The sequence below is a fragment of the Phytophthora parasitica genome (genome assembly GCF_000247585.1).
Source record: "Phytophthora parasitica INRA-310 unplaced genomic scaffold supercont2.32, whole genome shotgun sequence".
In the NCBI taxonomy this organism is placed as follows: Eukaryota; Oomycota; class Peronosporomycetes; order Peronosporales; family Peronosporaceae; genus Phytophthora; species Phytophthora nicotianae.
The window spans coordinates 129,014-149,623 of NW_008649018.1; the positions used below are offsets into that span (position 1 = coordinate 129,014).

General features: G+C 53.1%; 7 protein-coding genes across 9 annotated transcripts; 4 read left to right on the forward strand and 3 right to left on the reverse strand.

Moving 5' to 3' along the window:
* Window positions 1-163: 163 nt before the first annotated feature.
* PPTG_13315 (hypothetical protein) lies at window positions 164-2,672 on the forward strand. The gene has a single exon (XM_008908910.1). It carries the CDS (start codon window positions 416-418, stop codon window positions 2,507-2,509), a length of 2,094 nt encoding a protein of 697 aa, XP_008907158.1. The 5' UTR covers window positions 164-415; the 3' UTR covers window positions 2,510-2,672.
* On the reverse strand, window positions 2,577-3,269 carry PPTG_13316 (hypothetical protein). Its single transcript, XM_008908911.1, has one exon. The coding sequence runs from the start codon at window positions 3,169-3,171 to the stop codon at window positions 2,785-2,787; it is 387 nt and encodes a 128-aa protein (XP_008907159.1). The 5' UTR covers window positions 3,172-3,269; the 3' UTR covers window positions 2,577-2,784.
* Window positions 3,270-3,814: 545 nt separating this feature from the next.
* On the reverse strand, window positions 3,815-5,013 carry PPTG_23174 (hypothetical protein). The gene has a single exon (XM_008908912.1). It carries the CDS (start codon window positions 4,858-4,860, stop codon window positions 4,441-4,443), a length of 420 nt encoding a protein of 139 aa, XP_008907160.1. The 5' UTR covers window positions 4,861-5,013; the 3' UTR covers window positions 3,815-4,440.
* A 79-nt stretch (window positions 5,014-5,092) lies between these two features.
* Window positions 5,093-14,484, reverse strand: PPTG_13318. 2 transcript variants are annotated; one of them, XM_008908914.1, is made up of 4 exons: window positions 13,385-14,484; window positions 13,268-13,302; window positions 7,987-13,195; window positions 5,093-7,922 (listed from the first exon to the last, which is right to left on the reverse strand). In XM_008908914.1, the coding sequence occupies exons 3-4, from the start codon at window positions 12,904-12,906 to the stop codon at window positions 7,515-7,517; spliced, it is 5,328 nt and encodes a 1,775-aa protein (XP_008907162.1). In that variant the 5' UTR covers window positions 12,907-13,195; window positions 13,268-13,302; window positions 13,385-14,484; the 3' UTR covers window positions 5,093-7,514. The 2 variants fall into 2 exon arrangements, with proteins under 2 accessions (XP_008907162.1, XP_008907161.1); XM_008908913.1 differs by having other exon boundaries at window positions 13,268-14,484.
* Window positions 5,248-7,436, forward strand: PPTG_13317 (hypothetical protein). Its single transcript, XM_008908915.1, has one exon. It carries the CDS (start codon window positions 5,329-5,331, stop codon window positions 7,321-7,323), a length of 1,995 nt encoding a protein of 664 aa, XP_008907163.1. The 5' UTR covers window positions 5,248-5,328; the 3' UTR covers window positions 7,324-7,436.
* A 97-nt stretch (window positions 14,485-14,581) lies between the features above and the next one.
* On the forward strand, window positions 14,582-15,975 carry PPTG_13319. 2 transcript variants are annotated; one of them, XM_008908916.1, is made up of 4 exons: window positions 14,582-14,919; window positions 14,986-15,267; window positions 15,337-15,685; window positions 15,746-15,975. In XM_008908916.1, the coding sequence occupies exons 1-4, from the start codon at window positions 14,591-14,593 to the stop codon at window positions 15,851-15,853; spliced, it is 1,068 nt and encodes a 355-aa protein (XP_008907164.1). In that variant the 5' UTR covers window positions 14,582-14,590; the 3' UTR covers window positions 15,854-15,975. The 2 variants fall into 2 exon arrangements, with proteins under 2 accessions (XP_008907164.1, XP_008907165.1); XM_008908917.1 differs by having other exon boundaries at window positions 15,337-15,975.
* Window positions 15,976-16,490: 515 nt separating this feature from the next.
* PPTG_13320 (hypothetical protein) lies at window positions 16,491-18,188 on the forward strand (the record flags this gene model as incomplete). The annotated part of the gene is made up of 1 exon (XM_008908918.1): window positions 16,491-18,188. One exon carries the CDS (start codon window positions 16,491-16,493, stop codon window positions 18,186-18,188), a length of 1,698 nt encoding a protein of 565 aa, XP_008907166.1.
* Between the last annotated feature and the right edge of the window lie 2,422 nt (window positions 18,189-20,610).

The following is a 20,610-nucleotide window of genomic DNA, read 5'->3' on the forward strand; positions in this document are numbered from 1 at the left end:
CTTCGCCGACTCATCCCCACGTGGGGAAGGGGCAAATCCATATTCTCGATCTGCTACACCAGTCCCCAATATTCGCGCACGGCTGACGCTGATTTTGTCTTCTTCTAGCAAGTGCTAGCGGGTCAGGCAGTGTTCAATCCTCTATACTTACCGCGGTCAGACCACGACGACGGCTGCTCTGATAATCGAGTCCCATCTTGCTGCCCTGCATCACGGCAATCAACAGTTGGCACAGCACCAACGGGGGAGAGAATAAAGCACGCCACAGACAGCGCTTGATAAATCTCTATCGGCTGTCGGAGTGAAAAAAAGCTCAAGAAAGAGAGAGCGAAAAGCGCGAGACTGCGAGCTTGAAGAGCACCGCATTCAGGAAAAGACTCGAGCAGCTCTGGGCACGAACTGCGATCGACCAACCATGTACTCGATGTTCCCCATGGTCGAGAAATCGTACCGTGTCAACATCACGGACGACATTGAGCGCGATCTGCGCTTCCTCGGTCAGTCGCGCGTGGATGCGCTCACGTCGCCGTTCGCTATGAAGCTGGTGAAGGAGAAGAACGGACTCAAGCTGTTCGAGCTCTGCGAGAAGGAGTTCTACACTATGAAAGCTGTGACGACAGTCCACGCCCCAATTCAGGAAGTCCTGCACATGCTCAAGATGGACACGACGGCGCAGCTCCGTGAGGTTATGGGTGAGATCTTCGGCACACTCTTCCTTGACGGTGTCGTGCTGTACAAGAAGCCAGAGTCTGCGTCTCGACCTAACGAGAGTCTATCGATCAGCTGGACTGCATTACAAGCGTCCAAGCCTAATCTACCACACCGCGACTATGTATTCTTACGCTACGGCGATGTGTTCGAGAAGAACCTGGAGCACGGTAGTATGTACCAGAACAACGGCTCCGGGTTGTACATTGGCGCCTCTATTTGGGAATCTATCGAGCTGGACGGGTGTGAACCGCTGCCGCCTTCACAGAATGTGGTGCGTCTTCGTATGCGTCGCTCAGGTATCGTAGTGGAGGAAACTGCACACGACGGTCCTCTCGAGGTCTCGCTGTTCCTGTCCGAAAGCCACCCGGGCCGCGACGCAGTGTCAACACTTACGCGCACATGGATGACCAAGGTGGTTAGTTGCGTTGCTCAGATCCCCAACGCGTTGTTAACGCGAGCATTAGGCTCACAAAGTCTGTTAACCAAGCGCGACTTCCGCAAGGACGGCCCGAACTGCTATCTGTGCCTTAAGGCCTTCACTGTGTTCCGTCGTAAACACCACTGCCGCGTCTGTGGTGACGTCGTGTGCAGCAATTGCTCCGAAATGAAGACTCTACGGCAGTCTAGCGTTAACAAGGAAGTGCGTCTATGCCGTCAATGCCGTACAGCTAGCACGTCGTCCATCCTGTCTTCGAACAGCGGCTCCAATTCGATATCGCTGTCTCAAACGAATGCAAGTCACCGAAGCGTACAGAGCTTCACGAGCTCGGTGGAAAACTACGAGCTGGAGGCCAGCAACATCTCCATCTCTGGCAGCACAACAAGCGTGTCCGAGTCGTACAGCGAGACAGCTCGTCCAAAAACGTACCCGTTGAAGAGCAACGGGTCATTCCGTCGCCAGCGTTCAACTGATAGTCCTGTGCTCAACCCGGCCACGGAATTCAACCGAGGCAACCACAGCCCGGTTAAGGAGGACTTTGACACGATCTCCGAGTTCTCCGAGTTTACTGAGTTTCAGTGGACAGATGAAGTGAGTCGACCGAGTGTCGAGGACCTTGCACAGCTAGAGAAGAAACTCACAGTGCGAGCAAACACGCCCTTCAACTACGCGCTGAACTACAGCAGTCGTCAAGAATGGCCCAAGGCTCCAATCCCGTCTAACGAGGCTGCGAGACTCAAGAAGGTGCGTGAGCTGCACTTAGCCGACCCGGGCAAACAGTTCCAGGAGATGTGCGAGTACGCTGCTGCTGAATTGGGCTGCCAGATCGCTGCGATCAGCTTCATCGGCGACAAGAGTGGGTTCCTGATGGCCAAAGTGGGGCTGGACAAACGCGAGCTGCCTCGTAACATGCTTATGGACGCACACGCCATCATGACAACAGAGCCGACGGTGATTCTGGACGCGACTGAAGACCTGCGGTTCGTGAACAACCCGCTTGTGACCGATGGGCGTGTGCGCTTCTTCGCTGGCTTCCCCATGGTCACATCGGATGGCCACGTTGTGGGCTCCTTTAGTGTAGCCGACCAGTTCGCGCGTGAGCTGCTGCCAGGTGACAAGTATCTGTTCCTACGTAACCTCGCGAATGTTGCTATCCGTGGCGTTGAGCAGAACACTTTGATGAGTCTGGCGGTACGGAGAGATGGCGGCAATGTACACAAGGTCAAGTCGACTATTCAAGCTCCTCCGCCTCCAGGAATGAATGTTGCCGACGCAGAGCTTACGATGCAGGAATTGCTGCGAACAGCCTACACGACCCAGTGCCAGGTCCGCATGCAAGTCAATCCCCTGTCCGAATAAGTGTCACTGTCGCCTGGAGCTTGGATTGTAGAGCTCTCCTGTGTAATTTTTCTCTAAGTTATAGTCACGGACTGCGCAGTGTGTCTTACTAGCATTAGTAGCATTAGCATATTGGAACCGATTAGTACAAATTATATGGCAGCTAATGTCGTTCAGCACAAAGTGTCGCCTCTCATTTCCTTTAAATCAAACGCCAGGGAGCGACAAAGCTCGTGGTCACAACCATCCAGACCTCCGTGCTTTCTGTCGTCGTGTATTTATCAGCTTTTTCTGTCTTACAGCTCGTCCTCTTCGTCGTCTACGCCAGCGTAGAACTTCTCGAGTGCCTGATCCACCGAGTCCACGAGCGGCGCTGGTTCGCGCAGTGCCTGGCCGTGCTCCAGCAGCGTGACCAGGTGAACCTTCTGCTTCCACTGCATGAGCGTCTCCTCCAGCTCCATATTCGCCTTGGTGATGAGCATGTCCACCACGCGAGGGTCCTTGACGTTCGCGTGCTGGCGGAACAGCGCCTGCACCGCCAGTCGCGCCTCAACCGGCTCCATCGGGATGTCGTATAGCGTCAGCACACGCGGCACCTGCTTGGTGATGTAGCGGTACAGCGTCACGGCCGGGCTAGCCTTGGAAGCCGCCGCTGCCTTCTCCGCCGCGACACGCAGAGCCATGGGGTTCAAGTTCCGATACTGATAAAGGAGGGGCTCGCAACGATTGCAGCCACACGCAGACCCCCGGAAGGCTTTTGCTAGCTATTCGTAACGATTTGCGTAATTTAAGGGAAATTAACTAAATCTTGTGAGAAAATAGTATCTTTTGACATTGAATATTTTTAGATCGACGACGGACTTCCAAACCTGTGAGATCATATAGTGAAGAGGCGCGACTGATGATGCTGATGACGGCCAAGCGTATCCATGTGGATGGCGACTGGCTGGCCTGTAGGTTGGCATTGCGTACAGGCAGAGGCCAGAAAGGGTGTTTGAAATTGTGTGCAAGCGCTGCAGTACAATAGAGCAGTGCAGCAGTGTCACTGGTAGCCACTACTCTAATAGACTCTCCATTGCTGTACCAACGGGAAGAAGGCTGACAGTTCTGCGTGTCCACGTTGTCGTCTTTTTTGTCGGCCTTCATCTTAGTCCAGACAGCTACACCACGAAATCCTTGAGGCCATCGGCGCTGTTGGCACTGGCGTCTTGGCTGCCATGGCAATTGCGAGAACATGTGGGCAGGGGCGGATTATTTCGCAGTGCAGATGGCGCACGAGTGCAGACTCTGCACTGCCGAGTCCTTGCAGTTTGGATGGGGGACACATGCGCGAGGATACTTTTTAGTCGCGGTGCTCTCTTGTTGATACTGTACTGCTATTTTACTCATTCGTGGTATCTACTCTCCACTGTACCAGCTCTCTGCTGAGAAGACCGCCACCTTGGAGGAACACCAATAGCCTATCATACTACTAGGACCTTCCGGCACTGGTGTTCCTCATAGAGGTGGCGGTCTTCTCAGCTAAGAGCTTCTACAGCACAGAGAATTGTGTCTGCATTGGGTGCAGACACCTCAACGATGGTGGAGGTGACTGTCGAGCACAAGGCTCCAGAGCTCCGATGCCTGTCCAACGGATAAATCGCGTCGGTGCGGCGAAATGCTACGTCTCTGCGAAGTCGAGCGTGGCGTCGCGCTGCTTGGTGAAAGCGTTCGTCGGGCTCTCACCTCATCTACTGTATTCACCTGGCGCGGACCGCCTTGACTTCCACGAGGCGAATGTGACGTGCCGCGCTCGAGCTCTAAGGTTTCACTGGCCGGATCAAAAAACTTACCCACTCCACTCAACAGCACATTATCCAACGGAGACCGAGCCACTGCTCTCCAGCCAAAATACTAGAACATCGCAAAGAAGCGCCCCACCGAGCTCACAGAGAAAGACAGGCCCTCGGGCTTCAGTCACGAATCGTTGACCGCGGATCGTGGCTTCGCGAGGCGGCGGTGGCGATACTGTAGCAACGCACTGTGAACGCTGTCCAGACTGGACTCCAGCAGCCCAAGGAATAAATGAGTGCGAGCAGGAGCACAGAGGTCTGGCCTCGAGCCCAGCAGCAGCGACCCTGTCTGCTTAGCCGCACTGGTGGCGTGGTTGCAGCTGCAACTGCAGCCATGTCAAGCCCGCGGGCTGCAGCAACGCGAGTCCTTTTTCGCGGTGCACTCATCCGCTGGTGCCCCGCCCATCCATCACTGCCGCGCTGTAGCAATCGCTTCAGAGACGGGCGGCGGCATGCACTCGATTCCGATGCAGCGGATCTTGGGATTTCGCCACCAAAACGCAGCCCCAAGCGGAACGGCGCCGCTGACACTTCCACCATGTAAGTCACGAATCGTGACTAGCGTTAGCTCACACTAAGATAACAGCCTCGAAGCCGAGCACTCGCGCCGCGATGACGAAGTCGCCATCCACTTAAAGCTTCAAGTTGGCCACTCAGACGCCTCATGCCGCGGCGGGAATCGCTCAGCATTCCAGCTCCAGCTGGTCGCTTGTCGCCGTCACGCGTTGTTGCTCGGAACGCCCACAGATGGGACGGTCTCCAAAATAAGTAATGCCTTCCTAACTCAATATACGTGCAGAATACTAGCGAATAAAATGCCGTTTCTACTGTATCTACCTCTACTTTTACAACTTCCTATATATTTCTATAAATATCTTCAAATTCAGTTTGATCGATTATGACAGTATTCGGCACTGGAATGCAAATCGGCAGTAGCTCTCCGACAGTCACGAGCACTTGCTCCCTCTCGGTCAGTCCGGTTTCCACCATCTCGCTGTCTCTGTGTCGATGTTTCGCAGGAACAACAGCTCCACGGGCGGCAAGAACGTCGGCGCGTCCTCGGGCGGTTCCGGCGGCTCGCGCGCCTTTGCCGAGCAGGTGGCGCGTCAGTATGAAGTGCCGCGCGCCATGACCAAGGAGCGCGTTAAGGAGCTGGCGGCCATCGGTGAGCGCCGTGCTAACCAGCTTATCCGCTGGATAACGGACGACGACCAAGGCGTGGCTGGCTCTGTGGCAGCCAACGCTGTACTGCGCCAGCAGAAGGAGAACTTCACGGTCTATGAGATGCACGACACGCAGGACGACCTGCTGGTCATGAAAGGCGTCGTCCGTCTGCAAAACACCACGTGCGACGAGGTGCTCGCTCTACTCTCAGGCCGAACCGCCACCGAGGTCGACGCATTCCTACAGGACTTCCTAGGCGCGCAGTACGCAGCCGGACAGGCACTGCACTACACGGAGGTGAGCGCAGATGCCGGGAACGCGCCCGAACCGGCGCCCGAGCCGAATACGCCGGCTACGCCTCAGACCCCACGCGGGTCCATGCCCACGTCATCGTCACTCATGGTACAATGGCTTGCGCTGAACGACGTGCATCCACAGGCCCCGCTGCGAGAGTTCTTCTTCATGCGGTTTAACCAAACCTTTAGCAACGGCAACGGCGGCAACAACCCGCTCGGAGGCGGCGCGTCTTACGGCGTGTCGGTCATGGAGTCGCTCGAGCTGCCCCGATGCGGGCCCATCTTCTCACAGACGCACATGCAACGCCAGCCGCTGCACAAATGTGGCTTTGTAGTGGAGGCGTCCGAAGACAAGAGCTCAGTCACCACGCGTGTGTCGTTCTTCATCACGGCCCCGTACCGTGCGCCTTCGCTGGAACAGGACCGCGCGTGGCTGCTCCGTCTTGCCGGGTGCGTGCGTCTTGTGCCCAGTGCTATCGTGAACCGCCGTATCCGTCGCAACCAGCTCCGTGACCGTCGGAGCTGGCACTTTCGCGATACGTGCTCCGTATGCGGCGGCAACTTCTCTATGTTCACGCGCCGTGCGCATCACTGCCGTATCTGCGGTGCTGCAGTGTGCTCCAAGTGCTCAGCTATCCGCAAGGACAGCCAGCGCTCCAAGTTCTCAGGAAGTACGCGCGTGTGCATGGCGTGCTTGAACGGCGACCAAAACGGAGCTCACGGAGCATCCAGCACGTACGATAGTCGCGGTGGAGTTACCAGGTCTAGCGCCAGTGATGGAGCGACGTCGAGCCGTGGCAGCGACGGCGAGTGCTTCGGCAGTGCCGCTCACGTGACGCTGGAGGAAGCTCTAGCCGGCTTCACGATCGAGCCGACGCTGGCGGCGAACCTGCCTCAAAGTCCGAGCAACACGTCCAGTAGCGGGATCAGCCAAGGTGGAGAGGACGACGGCGACGTGTACGCCAACTCGCCGTTCGACTACGAACTAACGTTTACGAAGGGCAACCCATGGCCCGATGCCCCGTTGACCCCGACGGAGAAGGAGCGCGTTCAGATCATTCAGCGACTGAACCTATCGCAGGATTTCGCTAACACTGTCCTCCGCGATCTGCTGGACTTGGCGCGTACGACCGTCAACTGTCCCGTGGCGGCTCTGTCTGTTGTGACCAAGTCGACGAGTTTGTTCGTGACCACGATCGGTCTGGTGGGCGACCAGGTACCGCGTGATATCGGTGTGGATGCCCATGCTATTATGTCGCACGAGCCGCTGGTGGTGCTGGACTGCCGTAAGGATATCCGCTTTGCCAAGAACCCCGTCGCGCTGTCAATGCACGTGCAGTTCTTCTTGGGTGTCCCGATCTACATGAAGGACTCGGGTGTGGTAGTGGGCGCGATCTGTATCGCCGACACAAAGGCTCGCAAGAAAGTCAAGGGCTCCGACCTGCGCGCGCTGCAACTCATTGCTACGCGTATTATCGAGAAGATGGATGCGCACAATAACGAGATGACGGAGAAGATCACGGAAGGTGTGCGGCTGTTGTAGGCTAGCTCTCCTTTACCCAAACGCTGTCTGATGCACATGCATCGATCTCGTTTACATAGAACTCAGAAGTGCGGTTAATAGTCCATGTCTTGTTTCCAAAGCTTGCATCACTCTACTCTTGCTTCGCAATACTCACTACGTGCATCAGGTTTATGATTCATTCTGCTAGGTTAGCAGTGATCCGTTGTTCTTTAGTAGCGCCGTTTGGCCTTCTTCTTGCTCTTAGGAGCTGGTCGCCGTAGTCGACGTTTCCTTCCGACATCATAATCCGATTCATCAGTGAGGCTCTCGTCTTCCTCTTCATCGTCATCCTCCTCGCTTTCTGAAGAACTGCTGGACCAGCTATCTTCCTCGTCCTCAGAAACAGCTGCAGGTTTCTGGCGAGCACGCTGTTTCCCGGGTAACTTCGAGGTCGATGTCTTGTCCGTTGACCGCGCCGCCTTCTTCGTGGAAGGATTCTTCATCCCTCGGAGGTTCGCACCCGCCGCGTCCAGTAGGAACTTGACACAGTACTTCTGCAAGTCCTCTACCAGTCCACCGATGAAGCTGTGCCAACCATTGTACGTGATGGCATTCGAGAATACCAGTTCAACGTGAGCCTGTAACACAAAGCAAAAGATTAGTACGATGAAGTTAACATCATAGGTGCATGCTGTTACTCACAAAATAGTCGCGGAAGCTTCTGTACTTGTACAGTTTGTCGTTTATCGTGCCAAAGTCCATTGGACGCGGGATAATCTCCGAATAGCGTGGGGCGAAGTCGTCCGTCACAGGGGCGGCGAAGATGTCCTCCTTATCGGTTTCTGTGAGAGCCTCGTGGAAAATCATGAGAACGGATCTCAGGTCTTCTTTGCACGCGCGCTCAATTAGTTCGCGATTCTTGACAGAGTATTTATCCATAAGCGCTGAATACGTCAAGAGTTCTTGATCAGCGCTTCTGCGTTGTCGCTTCCGTGCAGAGCCTCCATTATTTGTTGATGGAGTCGTAACTACTCGAGTTGCGCGACGCGTACGAGGTGACAGAAGTTGCGGCTCTGGTACCTCTCGCTTCAGAAGTTGTCTGGGACTATTAAACACAGCAGTATCCACTCCATTACTCGTCGACTGAGCTTGGCTGGGCGCGGTATTAACTGTTGTTTCGATTTGCTCTTCCACGACGTGATCCACCTTTTCTTCAGCTGCAACATTGTCTGCAGTCTCATTACTGCGCGTGTGACGACGAGATCTCCTTAGCGGCGAAGTCTCCTGCACGTCACTGGAAGCAGGAGCAGCCACGGCTGGAGCAGCGTCAACCTGACCAGCAACAGCACTGGCGTTGCTACTAGTATCCACTGATGTCGGGATCAACAACTCAACCTCCAGCAGCGCCAACTGCGTTTCCTCCGGATCTTCACTGAAATTCGTCAAAAAGTCATCGGGAGGGTATGAGTAGCTCATACTGGCTCGCTCTCCATCAGCCTCTCGACGGTTCAAAAGGTGCGGGAAGTGACGTTGTGCTTGCGTCAAGACAGCAGAGACCAGGTTTCGCGAGTTTTGAGAGATCGCACTCGACGGAATGTTGTACGTCTCGCAATTGACGCTCAATAGTTTGACATCAGCTAAGAACGCCTCCACTTGACGGTAGTAGCCGAGCCGCAATCTCTGCTGGATCTTGGTCAAATCAATCGGGTTGGCAACCATGGTCGAGTAGTCCATGAACGTATCTTCGTCCACAGGATACATGAAGTCCCGTGAAATCGACAGCGTCAACACTTGGTCCATTTCTTGTAAGAGTGCCTCGCATTTCTCACCGATAATATATCGCGAGAAGAAAAGCCGAGTCGAACGTCTACGAAGAGAAAGCACACGCTTCTCACGTCGCTCCTCTGGTGACGCTGCCTCGAGCTCCCATGGACACACAGCACATATCTCGTCGTCTGGAGCGTCCCAATTAATCTTGACACACTCCCATGGCGTGATTTCTCCGGAGTTACTTGTTGCAAATGGCTTCCTAAGAATGCTGTCAACTGTTCCGTACGACATCTTCGCTTCTTCCTCAAGTCCGTGATCGTTCAGCTGCACATATGGCATCTGAACACGATCTCCCACGCGCCAGTTGCCACATACACCACTCTCGTAGATGTGATCAAGCACAAGGAAGTTCGCAACGTCGTTCGAGTGGTACAGGACCTTGAAGTTGAAGCGTGTGGACGGCTCACTTGCTGCAGGAGTCAGCGCTTCATCAACGCTCGTGAATTCAGCAAAAGGGGATGACTCTGGATTGAACAAACCCGCAGTGTCAGCCACATCTTCCTTTGTCTCCTCTTCTTGTTTCTGCTCCTCGTTCTCTCCGGAAGAACGTACAGCGGACGTTGGTACAGCGAGCACCGCGAGCAATAATTCACACTTAATTATACTGCATCTCGCGTGCTCTTCCGCGGTGGGGAAGACATATTTTATATCCACCACACGACACTTGACAGCATAAAACTTTGACAACCGCTCGTAATATCTCGGATGCGGCATACCTCCATAGTGTAGATATCCAGGATGTCCTTCCGGTAAGTAGACCACGTAGTCACCCACTTGCGGGACATACTGATGAATCGACCGCAGACTGACCAGTTGCAACCACTCGCGGTGGAATTTGAGACCGAAGCGCTTAGAAGCAGGCTCGATGATCGCCCCTCCGTCTTCCGCAGCGCTTTGGCACGTTTCCTCGTGTCGATTTCTTTGCAAAGGTCGGGATTGATGGGCTGGACAGAAGAAATGCATCTGATCTACAGACCAACCCAAGTTAATCGCACACTTCCAGTGGTAAGAGTTACGACATGCACTGATTGTACAACCAATCGTTGCTCCACGTTTAGTGCACGCAACGCAGGATAAGGAGCGTCCACGACGAATCTCCCTGGTCACGTTATACCAATTCCCATCCCGGTTGAAACACAACGGAGAGGCAATCGCGCATTGATCATGCACGAAAACCCTTTGAACACCAAAAATCAACGGGTGGACGCCCATGCCGTCTCCAGGTAATTTAAGCATCCCATCGTCATTTCCGACACCACAAAAAGCACACGGAATCAGTGCGTCGTCAGTGTTTTCGGCTGGAATTGGCGCCGCTCCCAGCTGAGCTCGTTTCGCTTCAAGCATTTGGGTATACGACATGCTATCATCGAATCGATCGCGCTGATTATCACCCATGATAACACCATCGTTTGACTCCACCACCACTTCAGCACTATCATCACGATTTCTAGCTTCCCTCTCACCACCAGCATCACTCTGCTCGTCCCCAGGTATCTCGCCTTCCTCTTCTGCGTCACTGTCCAACACCAGTCTTGAACGTCTGGCTGCATTTCTTCGGGTTCGCAATTGGCGAGGAGCGTCTTCTTGTTCCTCTTCACTTTCTGACTGCAATCTCCGACCGCCCCGGGCTGGCGTACTACGAAGTCGTCTCCGTCTGGAATTAGCAGGATATATCACTGCCTCCTCATTATCGCTGAGTAGATCATCTTCGTCCAGATCAAGTTCTTCCTCGTCTTCATCCTCTTCGTCCTCTTCCTCCTCGGCAGCATGACGCGGTGTTGGTACCTGGAAGTCTTCGTCACTACGATCATCCTCACTGGAAATTTCAAGCTCGAGCACTGATGTATCTCGCTCTTCAGCAGGTCTTTCACGACGCCGCCGGTGATCTGCGTATCTCCTGGATCCAGAGCCCCGACGTCGCAGCTCTGACAGCATCACTGGGGCACCGTTCAATCTGTAAGAAGCTCTAGCTAGCGCCATAGCGTCAGCGGCAAAGCTTGTTTGTCCCTGCGAAGACTTCTTCTCCTCGCTCTTCACAATAGCAAGAGGGAATGACTGGATGTCCTCCTCAGCTTCAGGCAAGTGATGCACTCCACACTGAATTTCCGACTCCTTACTCTGCTGGATTCGCAGTCGTCGATTCTCCGCGTACTCTTCCGAGGTGAATAATTTGTCGGGCAGCAGATGCGGTGGCTGGTGTGGATACTGAACCAAAGATGCATCCATCAGAGGACCAGAGTCCATCAAACTCGGTAGCTCTTGAGTTTCCCTGTCCCGCACGTTGTAGTGTCCATCGGTCACTAGCATGACATAATCATGCAAGAAGTATTGCTGCACAGGAGTCGCCGCGTATTGCTCCCCGGTTCCTGTCCCAAAGATAAGCAGTCGACCGATTTGATCCGTGAAGCAAAACCCACTACCGTCTGGTGTAAACCCGCCATCAAGGTTGGAAAGAGGCTTCGAATCAGGCGACAAATTCGTGAAGGACTTGAGCATTCGACCTGACGAGATATCCCACAAGAAGACACGGCCATCGTACCCTGCTGTAACTACGATACGCCAATCTGTCGGGTGTGTACTCAGCGCAAACGCTGCATTCACGTGCCCGTTCTTCTTCTCCTTGTCTATCGCACCTAACGTCATCAGCAGCTTCCCGCTTTCCGGATCCCAGATTCGTATCCTCTGCTCCCACGTTGGATCTGCGGACTCAGAGTTAAGCTTAACACTGTGAAGAGTGATAAGTCGCTTGTCGTCGTGCGTCCACGCCACCATGTCCACAACAGGAGTAGGTTTTTTCCGCCCGCGAACGCCGTACATAGCAGAGATCTCGTCGTACTCCGCTGACGACTCCTTTGCCAGCAAAACAGCACCAAACAAGCTTTTGTACTTGCGTTTCCACTTCCAAACACGCGCCGTGCTGTCCTTGATCGACGCAGTTACAATTCGGTCGCCCCGATGGTTGTAGGCAATGCTCGAAACTGGGCCTTTATGTCCCTTCAGCAATGCAATAGGCTCAATGCTAGGCACAGCATCGTCTGAGAGAGATAACGACGGTAGGTCGTTCTGCACCTGTGGAGGCTGTGTTGGTCGTGGAGCCGTCTCGCGCTGCAGCGCCTCCGCAACTGTAGGAAGCGGCACATCCGGACCAGTCTGAGGTTGCAATGGTGCCTGGGGTCGAAGTAGCAACGGTTCTTGAGGCAGTAACAGTTGTTGATCAGGAACCAGCGTTTGAGCTGGCACTTGCAGTGGTAATGGACCAGGTGCCTGTAGCTGAGCTTGGGGTTGGAATGGCTGGACAGGATCCAGCGGTTGAGGTGGAGCCACAGCCCGGAAAGGCTCACCTATGACTGATGCGGCCACACCATCAACCTGACTCATCGTTTGCTGCACCAAAGGAGTCTGCAAATTTCCGAGTGCCGGGTTCAAGGCTTGAGCAACAGGAGCTGGAATGACGGGGACTGTAACGGGAGGAATTTGCGGTCCATTCCCTCCTAATTGCTGCTCCGGTGCTCTTGCTTCCTGTGGTTCATCAGTAGGTTGATATCGTGGCACAACGGCAGGCGCATCTGGAGCTGAAACCATCGATAAATCCCACACACGCGCAATTCCATCGTGACCTCCAGACGCCACAAAATCTCCACATCGACTAAACGTAACGCAGTGTACCTTGCACGACCGCACTCCTTCGCGACGAGCGTGCTTCATTGAGTAAATGGGATGCAAACTCAGCATATACGCATTCAGCGAATATAATCTCCGCGCAGTCTCGATTTTCGTCTCGGGCTGGTCCATGAGCGGAATCTCCGGCACTTTGTAGCAGAAACAGCGCCCGTCGTCCGAGGCCGTGACGATAATATTCTTCTTCGGGTGGAACCGAACTGCATTCACGACACTAGAATGACCCACCAGGACTGCGACTGGAGCGCCCGTACTAATCTCCCACACTCGAACTGTCTTATCGTCTGACGACGAGGCTAGCAGCGTGTTCGAGTGATTCACTGCCAGATCCGTGATATTACCGACATGTCCTCGCAGCGTAAACAGCAGATCTCCTGTCCGTAGCGACCAGATCTTCACTAACCTGCACCATTTTCAAGTAAGAAATTAGTCGCTAACAACAAGAATTCCATCGGATAGTAACAAGATACCGTACCTATCATCAGATCCGGTAATGACAACCTTGCCCAGCTTATCGTACGCAAGACAGTATGCCTGAATCTGTAAGTGTCCGCTAAGAGTTTTCAAGCGCCGGATCCTGCTGTACACGTACGCAGGAGGGAGCTGTGTGTCGTGTTGCCAGCGAATCTCTCTCCGTCGCAGCAATGAAGCCTGGTTACGTCCTGTTCGCGCTGTAGTCTGAAACAATCCCGACTGTTTGGCACGCTGCATCAACATTTCAACCTGTTTCTCCACTTCTGCTCGCTCCTGTCGCAACTGAAAAAGCTGCTTCAACGCTCGCACATCTGCGGCCAGCGTCGTCACTTTATCTGTCCCCGCGTCTGTCTTCCTGTCTCCTGTGAGCATCAACTGCAACTCCGGAGGCAACTCCTCCACTCGACTGGCCGTCATGTACTTGTGATACCTCTCGTACTTCCTAATCACCTTCTCCACGACTCTCAATGTCTTCAGTACAGCTCGCACCTTTAAAAGCTGATTCACTATTTCCTTAGCGAGTTTCTTCCTCTCTTCAACTGACAACTGGAGCTGCGTCTTCACTCTGGCTTTGAGTAATAAGCTGCGGTTCTCCTCGATCGGCGCGTCCTTGACCTTATCGTCCACCTCCTTCTTACCATTAAGTCTCGGAAATGACGCCGATGCACCTTGTAGCAGCTGCACCAAGTGGCTGGACGAGATATCGCGATGTCGAAGTCTATAGTCCTCGTATGCGGCCGCTCGCGGTTTACCAGTCCAGTCTACGCCGCCCTTAAGTAGCTGATGCTCAGCCAGCTCCTGGATCAGCACGTCGGCGGCCTTGAGGCATACAGACCGGCGCTTGAGGAAGTCCGCGATGAGGAAATAAACCTCACTCTCGTCCACTGGCGGCGGTACGCGTTCCTGCTCGCTATCTGCTGGTTCGTCGCTCTTGTGTTCTTCAACTGTTTGTACAACCGCAGGGCCATCACTCTCCGACACTTGAGGAGCAGCGATAGCTGGAAGTTCCTCTCGAGCCCTGGGGACATCGTCGCCCAGCCAAATGGCGGCAAGCGTGTCGTCGTCTGCCGCTGCTAATTGAGCGTCCGTGTTGCGCTCCGGGCTGAGAGGCGCTGGGTCATCCGCCATGCCGCGCGCAGTAGCTCTGGGGGTACACTGCCGTCCAGAAAGCCCGCGTAGCTCGCAATAACCTTCAGGGTCGCTCCCGCGCTTTTTTGCTAGTGAGACTCTGCCGTAACCCCGGAAAGGGGTACATTCGTACTTAATAGAGAAATAGCGGACAAGTGAGGGGGTACACTTTTTAACGACTGTAGCCATTTTTGCAATGCTACGTGTTCAAGGTCATCGCGAGGAAGACGCAGAGGATTTGGAAGGGCAGCAGCTCGCTAGTGTGCAAGAGCACGAGGGCGATACATCGCTGCGCCAGACGGATGAAGAGTTCTTGTGGATGCTACTGCTGGCAGCGGTGTCAGAGTGCGTAACCACGTGCTTCATGCCGGGGTACACTTTGCTTTCGTTGGGACTTAACGTCGGAGGCACAGCGTTGAACTTTATCGGACCCTTCCTGGACGGCTTAACTTACGGATACGAGGACCGAATCAAAGGATCAAAGGTATCGCTAGCCTGCGTACAGTTCCGGTCGGCATTCCTAGGGTACGAGATGGAGGCGAAACACACACACATCCATACATATTGCTGACTGTGGGCGACTGCTTGCAGGGTCTTTACGTCCTATTCGTTCATGGCCGACCACGCAGGAGATTTAAGTGGCAGCAGCTTTGCAGCAGGACCGATCTACGTCTGCGCATCGATTGTGGGAGGCTGCGGCTGCTTCTATTTGGGCAAACAAGCCGTTGCTGCAGCATGGACTAACCCCATGACTGCAAGGGCTAGTAAAGCCGTGAACAGAATGAAGAACAAACCGTCCTTGGTGACGAGTTTGGTGGCTTTTGTGGGAGTCACGACGTTGAGAGCGGCGCTTGGACCGCATGGATTCGTGCGGTACGTGGCGGAGAAACTGGGGACTGGTGGCTAGTTAGAGTCTGACTTTTGCTCCGGTGAATGATGCAGCGACCCGAACGACCCGCAGTTTATTGGCCCGCTGCAAGTAGCAGACGGAGAGGAACTGGTACTTGGTATCTTAATGTCGTGCAGCGCAGTTCTGCTGTCGAACTACGTCTGTGCATTTTTTCCGCGAGAGCCAGCAAAGCTGCGCAACGCTGCGTCTCCCAGTGGCGGGCCGTTTATCGATTGGGGCTGTCTTTGTTGCAATTTTCTAGCTAGTGTCCTAGCGGGAATGGCATACCAATTGAGCCGGATATCACCCACCGATATGACGAACAATATTCTCACACTGAAGTTTGTGAGCTCGTTCTGCGGATCACTATCCGTTTTCTCTGGTGCAGTCAGCATTATCTCGGTACGTTGAGTTGATTCAGCGAAATTCACACTTTCTCCCTGACACTGCTATGATTTATAGCGGCTATGGCTGGCTGGAAATCGACATTCGGCTCTTTGGAACCTAGCTTTACAGCTACTTGTTGGGCTTCTTGTTATGCCATACCTCTACAAGCACGACGCCACATAGAGACTGCCAATAGCTCGAATGTACAACAATACCAAATATTTGCAAAGAGCTCTACAACTGCACCGAGTCGGTGAAGTGAATTCTAGTGAACAGAAGATCCCTGCTTCATGTACGATCCCGAAAACACCTGCTGCATTTGTTGAATGACTATGGACAACAGTGTTGGCCCAACACCATATAGATCGTGAATTAGTCATGCGGACAAAGTTGACGAGTCCATGCAGTGCTTATTACTAGTCAGATGATTCGCCAAAGTAGCTACGACGTCGACGTGATCCGCTGCTTGATTGGGGGACATCTGTGACGGACGGGGGACATATCCAAGACAGAGGGTGCATACCCGATCCATCACCATGATATGCGTGAGCCAGGCCGCAAAGTCCGATTAGCGAATTGCAAGGATCGGAGACCATGCTGTCTTTAGTGAAAGGCATCGATCTGCTGCGATAGTCTCTGTACAGCCAGTCATTGCAGTAGCCGAGTAATTCTAGTAATTGATTGTTGGGAATCATGCGCGGCATCAGCTCAAAGCGGGGGCACACGCCTTCCATCTTGATCGAAGTTTAGCTCATTCCAAATTTTGCCTTGTTGAACGAACACTAGAGCTAAGCTTCGACCATCAACCGGAAACGTTACCATGGCTCCGACGCCGAACAAGAATGTGTACGACCTTGAGCGCTTGTCGGCTGTGAGCGTGAGCGTCAACAAGGACCCCGACCAAGATGGGTACACGAGTGTCAAAACGCCTGACACCACCGCTGCTGAGCTCGAAGGTGGTGCCCTGCGTCCGGGTGGTATGCCTGTGTTGACCAGCAAAGACACCATCGGGCTTTTGTTCCAATACGCTGCTGTTGGTGTCGTGTACGGCATGCTACCCGAAACCATCTATCCGTTCATGCAAGAGTACCTCAATTGCAGTGGCGCACAAGTTGCTGCCGCCAAAGAGCTCGTGGTGCTCCCCTGGAGTTTCAAGGTGTTTTTCGGCATCATCTCCGATTGCTTCCCTATCTACGGTTATCGCCGTCGTCCGTACATGCTAATCGGGTGGACGGTGTGCATTATCATGCTTCTGATCATGGCGATCATGCCAATTGGCAAGCCATATTACACCGTCGCTTCCGACCGTGATATCGACACGGCTGACTACACGCCTGAGATCGAAGCGCGCATTAACTACGACGCTCCTGGTGAAGGTGCCAAGTATGTGATCATCATGTTCTTCGCCGCAGTCGGGTACGTCTTCTCCGACGTCTGTTCCGACAGTATCGTGTGTGAACTAGCCCAACGGGAGCCCATCGCCAAACGTGGGAAAACTCAATCCGCTATTTACGCAGTGCGCTATGTAGTTGTGATCCTCGGTGAGCTGCTAGTCGGCTTTTGCTTTAATGGGGAAGAGTACGGCGGAGATTTCGACTTCTCGCTCAGTTTCCCTCAACTTATGATCATCATGACGGTGTTAACTGCACCAGCACTTCCTATCACGTGGTTCTTCATCAAAGAAGAAAAGAAGGAACGTGCTGACTTCCGAAAGTACATCAGCGAGTTCTGGGATCTGCTATGCAAGCGTGTCGTCTACCAGATCATTGCGTACAATTTCTTTGCCGGCATTTTTTCGAGTATTTCATACACGGCGAGCTCTCCCGTGCAGTCGTACATGGTGGACGTGACGCCCATTAACAGCACGTTAAATGATGTTCTCGGTCACGTGTGCTTCTTAATCGGTATCATGGTAACTTCTAAGTACGGCCTCCACTGGAACTGGCGCGGAATGATCGTTTGGACGGGCCTCGTGGTTATCATTGTCGACTGCGCGGTAGCTCTTATCACTGGTTGGGATGTATTTCGCAGCCAGTGGTTCTGGCTTGGCCCTCCGATCGCAGTGCAGATTCCTAGCGGCGTGGCTTGGATCATCGCTCTGTTTGTGACGGTCGAGATCGCGGGTGTGGGCAATGAAGGAGCAGTTTATGGTCTAGTGACGACGGTAGGCAACCTGGCGTCCCCCTTTGCAACTACACTTACTCTTCTCATCGATGGGCCGTTCAACTTCACCAACGCACGCGTACAAGCTGATGACCACTCTGTACGTATGGATATCACGTACACGGTCATCATCTCGTATACCATGACGATATTCTCGTGGGTCTTCTTGTTCCTGCTGCCCAAGCAGAAGCTGGACACGCAGGAACTCGCACACACTGGCGGCTCCAGCAAGATCCTTGGTGGTTTGACTATCGCCTACCTGTCGTTCTCGCTAGTCTGGTCTGTCACGGTCAATACGCTCGCCATCTTCGACAGCACTTCGTGTCTACTCATCGCCGGCGGTACTGGCTGCTAATTTAGCAGTGCTTCACACTGTAGGGTAGGAAAAGATCACCTTCAAACCGCAGCCTATCTGAGCTGCCTAAACTTTTATTTTGAAGCCCTTTCTAAATCTACACGCCGCGCCATAAGTTATCGACAGGGTACGTCCCTGCCAATAGAGGCTTTTAGCAGAACCGACAACTTGCAAAAAGTGAGATGAACATGTGTGTCTAGTGCCTAACCGCAGTGGCCAATCCACGAATTTGATCGTATAAGTCGTTCGAAACCCACAAAAGCTGTGCAAATATACTGTTCGGAGTTACGAAACATGAGGTACTTTTCTGCCGTTAATTTACTGCTATCCCGCTTATAAATTGGAGGTGTGGATAGACTCTGCTAGCTCTTATCATTTCGAGTTTATCAGTCAGCCACGCAGACAACCATGCATTTCAGCGCAGCCGCCTTTGTCTCGACAAGAACAGCCCCGGGATTTGACAGCGACCAAGCTCAATCCCTACGTTATTTCACTGTTGTTCTCGAGCTTGATCACGCTCTCGTTCAAACTGCAGTCGGTTTGCATGTTGTTCCCTTTCAAATGAGAGTCGTTCAGAATGTTGTTGCTGCTGCAACTTCAATTGACGCTCAAACTGATCCGGCGCATCTCCGTATCCAGTCGTATACGTTTTTCTTGTCTATCAACTTCTAGTTGGTAAGTGCTCTTACGACGTGTAGAGGTGACTGTCTTGGTAGAGTTTGCTTGCGAAGCGACAGACTGTGTTGATGCCACAGAAGAAGTGTCGTCTTCACTCTCCGAGGATGAGTCGCTAGATAGCAGATATTTACCACGCAGAGCTCGACGTATAATAGCTTCGGCTACAATTTGAGACGCACATACGTTAGTTTGGGCTTCTTCAGCCTGATTCTTTTGTTTTTGGTTTTTTCGGTCGCGAATTCACTTTCCAATGCAACGTATTGTAATGACTTTGTACGTCCGTTGCGTCCTTGACTTCTTCAATACCACTGCCTAATGTGGCTCGCAGTTCTCCTGCACGCCAATTTTTCTTCAGGAGCCGAAGTCGATCTTGAACCTGCTTGTCTATCACTAGGACATCTATGGCAGCACTTACACACGTTGCAACTTGTACCCACACTGTTCCAGTCTCACAGCATTTGGCTGCAAACGGTATCTACTTGATAACCTCGCGCATGAGCTCCTTATCCATGTCTTCCGAGAACCGAAAAACCATTACACTTTTCTTTCTAAAGCGATGCTGGGTCAGTCTTAAAATGAAGGCTCGGCATATGGTCACAAATTGCTTCTCACTCGGTTGAGCTAAAGTTAAAATCGCAACCGGTGAAGTAGACCATCTGCTGCGGTTGAGGTCGAAACCTACAAGGTTCTGCTGAAAGCCTCTAATAACTCGGCCAATTTTTTTTAACTAAGAAACGCTGTTTAGATATGACACGCAGTTGATTGAACAAAATGCTCTACACGTGTTAACAACTTCGATTTCGACGTCCTTAACAGGGCTGATATACAAATGGACCGATTTAGCACTGCGACAAAACTATCGGCAGATTGGCGTCTTTACAAAAGCTAAGATAACTAGAGTGATGGTCATTTTGCATTAGTAGTTAGTCTTACCACCACGTTTCTCAAGCACCTCGATGCAGCGCTTAGGCATCGAATTAATTAGCGTTGCCAGCGTCTCCTCTGGGATGTCTTCCCAGGCAGCCAAAACAGCATCCGTGAGCTCCACAATATTGTGGTACTGGCGGCCATTATAGTAGACACGTCGGGAAATGATGGCCCAGAGGTTTTCAATAGGATTTAGGTCAGGAGAGCGCGCTGGCCACTCCATCAACTGTAGCTGTTGCTCCTCGAAAAACTCCTTGGTTCGCTGGGACGTGTGAATGCTGGCATTGTCCTGCTGGAACGTGAATTCCGTCCCGTAGTGCTTGTGCGCATACGGAAGAAGATACTCCGAGAGGGTATACACGTAGCTATCCGAATTCTGGCGGCCAACAAGAACAGCCAGCTCCGTCTTTCCCATAGCACTAAACCCACCCCAAACCATTATGGAGCCACCTCCATTTTGACGGCGCACAGTGTTGCGCACGGGCTGGCGCATATCGCGCCAGTAATACTGGTATCCGTCGGGACCATCAAGGTTCCATTTTTTTTTCGTCTGAAAAAATAGTAGAGACCCAGGCATTAGGCTTCAGTAAGTTCAGCTTAGCCCAGTCTAGACGGGATTTCTTGTGTGCTGGCGTGAGATCTAACGTGTTGTCCATCTTGCTGTACTGTAGCCAATCTACGCGCCCCAGGAGGCGTTGTATGGTGCGAACAGACGCCTTGAGATCAAGCGTCTCCTTTAGTCGTACAGCGCTGTACTCGCCAGCAGCAGCCGTGCGTACAATACGACGTACTTCACGCTCTGAAATGGTCGGAGGCC